The 3,239-nt window shown below is 59.4% G+C and overlaps 1 protein-coding gene across 1 annotated transcript; it reads left to right on the top strand.

Annotated features, from left to right (window-relative positions):
* The first annotated feature begins 427 nt into the window (after window positions 1-427).
* IZUMO1R (IZUMO1 receptor, JUNO) lies at window positions 428-2,591 on the top strand. Its single transcript, XM_070767596.1, has 4 exons — window positions 428-565; window positions 1,435-1,623; window positions 2,056-2,191; window positions 2,323-2,591. Exons 1-4 carry the CDS (start codon window positions 428-430, stop codon window positions 2,589-2,591), a joined length of 732 nt encoding a protein of 243 aa, XP_070623697.1.
* Window positions 2,592-3,239: the final 648 nt, after the last annotated feature.

Consider the following 3,239-nt stretch of genomic DNA (forward strand, 5'->3'; position numbering starts at 1 on the left):
TCGCCATACTAGCCAGTCCTACTGCATCCTTGGCCCCATGAAGAGTCTGCCTACTGAGTGTGTGTTTAGTTACTCACCCAAGGTCGGAGCTCTGAAGTCCCAGCCCGTATGTCATCTAGTTAGAAAGGCTGCCTCCATGTGGAGAAGGGCTGGGGAAGGTCCCCAGGAAAGCTGGAGCCAGTCCACCCCAACACTCCCTCACCTTGGGGCTGGTCTCTTCCCTCCCTGGCCTGCTTCGGTGTCTGGACATTGTTGGGAACGTTGTTGGGATGAGACATTCATGATGCTGCCTCAGATAAAGGTCCTAGAAGCAGCCCAAGTGTCATGGAGTCTGAGGGAAGCTTGAAGCCCATGCTGGCTCTGGGGGTGACAGGGTGTGGAGTGAGGGTTCTGCCCATCACAGCGGGGCTCTTCTCTGTGGCAGGCCATGGGGTGGTGGTGGCGGCTCCTGTTGGGGCTATGGGCAGTGCCCCCCACGTGCACTGGGCATGAGCTGCTCAATGTCTGCATGAATGCCAAGCCCCACAAGCCAGAGCCCGGCCCGGAGGCTGAGCTCTATGAGGAGGTATGGAGGCCTGCCCTGGTGTGGGGGTCGGGGAGGGATGGGCACTGCTTTGGCAGATCAGGGAAGAGACACAAAAGCCAAGAGGGTTTCTGAACCCCTGTCCATCTTGAATCGTTTGGTTCAAGAGACAGAGATGTGGGCAAAGGCCCCACTGGAGGGGGGTTATGACCTTTGAGACCATAAATGCCGACTGATTCAACGTTTCCATCCCTGAGCCGCCTGGCCACTCAGGGAGTCGGGGCAGATGGTGATCCCAGAGACTCATCAGTGGTCAGCCTAGATTCCAACAAGCAAGGCTCGCCTCCTCTGCCCTCCCACCAGCAGGCCCTGGGGAAAAAATAAGACCTAAGGGACTCCTCCCCAAGTTCCTAAAGGCGACTGACAGGGATGAGGGCCGAGGACTAGGGCTGGCATGCTCCTGTGAGCCCTTCTCGGCCACAGGCGCCCTCCTCTAGTGCAATCCCACATTTCCAAGGGTCTTAGGTTTCCCGCTGCCCCCCCAGGGTCTGAGACCTTGAAAGCCCTATCCCTAGAGGACATGCAGTCTGTGGCAGGGAGGCCAGTGCCCAGGCATCCTTTGGGTGTGAATACTGACAAACTGGAGTAGAAAATGGCAACCCACTCCAGGATTCTTGCCTGGAAAATTCCATGGGCAGAGGAGCCTGGCAGGCTACAGTGCATGGGGTCACAAAGACTCAGACATGACTGAGGACACTGACAAATGATCAGCATTCCTTCCACCCCTTGGACACTGGCCTATCCCACTTGCGAGGTCCTCTTCGAGCAGATGGCTTTACCTTTCTGACCCACTTGCTCATTGCCCCCTTGCCCCTTCTCCCCATGGCTTTTGTGTCTTGGTCTGTGCTCAGTGCATCCCCTGGAAGGACAATGCCTGCTGCACAGCCAGCACGAGCTGGGAAGCACACCTGGATGTGTCTCTGCTCTACAACTTCAGCCTGGTTCACTGCGGACTAATGATGCCTGACTGCCAGAGGCACTTCCTCCAGGCCATCTGCTTCTACCAGTGCTCCCCCAACCTGGGGCCTTGGATCCAGCAGGTGGGAAGAGGTGGGCTGGGGGTGGGGGAACGGGGAGCGGGGAGGGAGGCGCACGTCCATCAGGGCCAACCTGACATCCATCAGAGTGCCTAAGAGGCTCAGCTCCAAGACGCTAACAGACAGCTATGGACAAGAGCAGAGTCAAGAGGCTGCCGCTGGAGAGAAGGACGGAGAAGTTCCCTCTGACCCTAGAGAACTGCCTGCGGGGAGAGCGGTCAAGGGAGAACAGAAGGATGGAGGCACTGGGTCTCCTCTCCTGTCTGTAGGAACAGTCGTGTGCAAACTCTCTAGCCTCGTTTTTCTCATTTGTAAAATATTTAGCGATGTTAAGAGAATATGTCCCGGTGGTATCTGACCCAACTATCACTGTAGCTGTAGACAGTCTTCAAACTGATGCTCTGACAGTTCTGCCTCTTGCTGCGCGGCACTCAGGTGGACCCACGCTGGCAGGCGGAGCGGGTTCTGGACGCGCCCCTGTGCCTGGAGGACTGTGAGCGCTGGTGGGCAGACTGCCGCACCTCCCACACCTGCAAGTCCAACTGGCTTGGCGGCTGGGCCTGGAGTCGGGGTAAGTGAGGCTAGGCAGTGCCCGGGAGGGCCCCCCTCCCCCAGGCAGATGCAAGCTTGGGTCTCCCCCGGGGCAAGTCCCGGGGCCGCGCGGACGGGAATAGCTGAGTGGCCTGCGCCTGGCCCCCGCAGGGAAGCCCCGCTGCCCCGAGTGGGAGCCCTGCCGCCCCTTCCCGCACCACTTCCCTACGCCCGCCGACCTGTGTGAGAGGATCTGGAGCGGCTCCTTCAGGGCGAGCCCGGAGCGCAGGGGCAGTGGGCGGTGTCTGCAGAAGTGGTTCGAACCCGCCCGGGGCAACCCCAACGCGGAAGTGGCCCGCCGCTTCGCCAGCCCCGCGCGCTCCTGGGCGCGCTGCCCCGGGCTCCTGGCCTTCCCTCTGCTCCTGCCTCTCCTCTCCTGAGAGCCCCCTTCCTCCCACACCCTCTCCTGCGCCGCCCCAGCCGGCCCGGCCGCAGCAACCTCCTTCCTTGGGACCTCCTTTCAGTCCCTTCGAGTTTGCTTTGCTGGGCCTCTCTGGCCTGGAAGTCAGCTGGGGGCCAGGAAGGAACCAGAGACCAGCCCCTCCTGTCTTAAGGCGGGGGACTTGGATGCGGGGTCCCAGGCCCTTCTTACCCAGTGCACGCCCCCCCCTCTCCCAGCAGAGCTGAGGGGGACCGCCCTGGCCTCCCCTCCCACCATGATGTCTCCAACAAAACAGCACCCACCTTTCCTTCAGTGTGACCCCAGCTGTAGTGACCTCTCCAAGTTGGTTGTCACTTTCCTAAGGATAATAAACTTCTTAATACATGCCAGGCCCTCCTGCTATATCCTTACAACACCTCTGGTGAGAAAGCTTTCAACGCTCCCCTTTCTTCAATATTAGCAACATACCATACAAAAGACCCAAAGCCAAGGGAACCATGGGGCCACCCAGACCATGTGCTCGATTCTGGGGGCCAGGATCAAAGTGGCAGCCTCAAATGCTTTCGGCTTTCCCCTTCATTTTAACCTCAGAATCACAGCACACTGGTCTGAGATGCTGGAAGCCTGAGTTCTAACGTCTTTACCA

This window comes from Bos indicus, chromosome 15, assembly GCF_029378745.1.
Source record: "Bos indicus isolate NIAB-ARS_2022 breed Sahiwal x Tharparkar chromosome 15, NIAB-ARS_B.indTharparkar_mat_pri_1.0, whole genome shotgun sequence".
NCBI lineage: Eukaryota > Metazoa > Chordata > Mammalia > Artiodactyla > Bovidae > Bos > Bos indicus.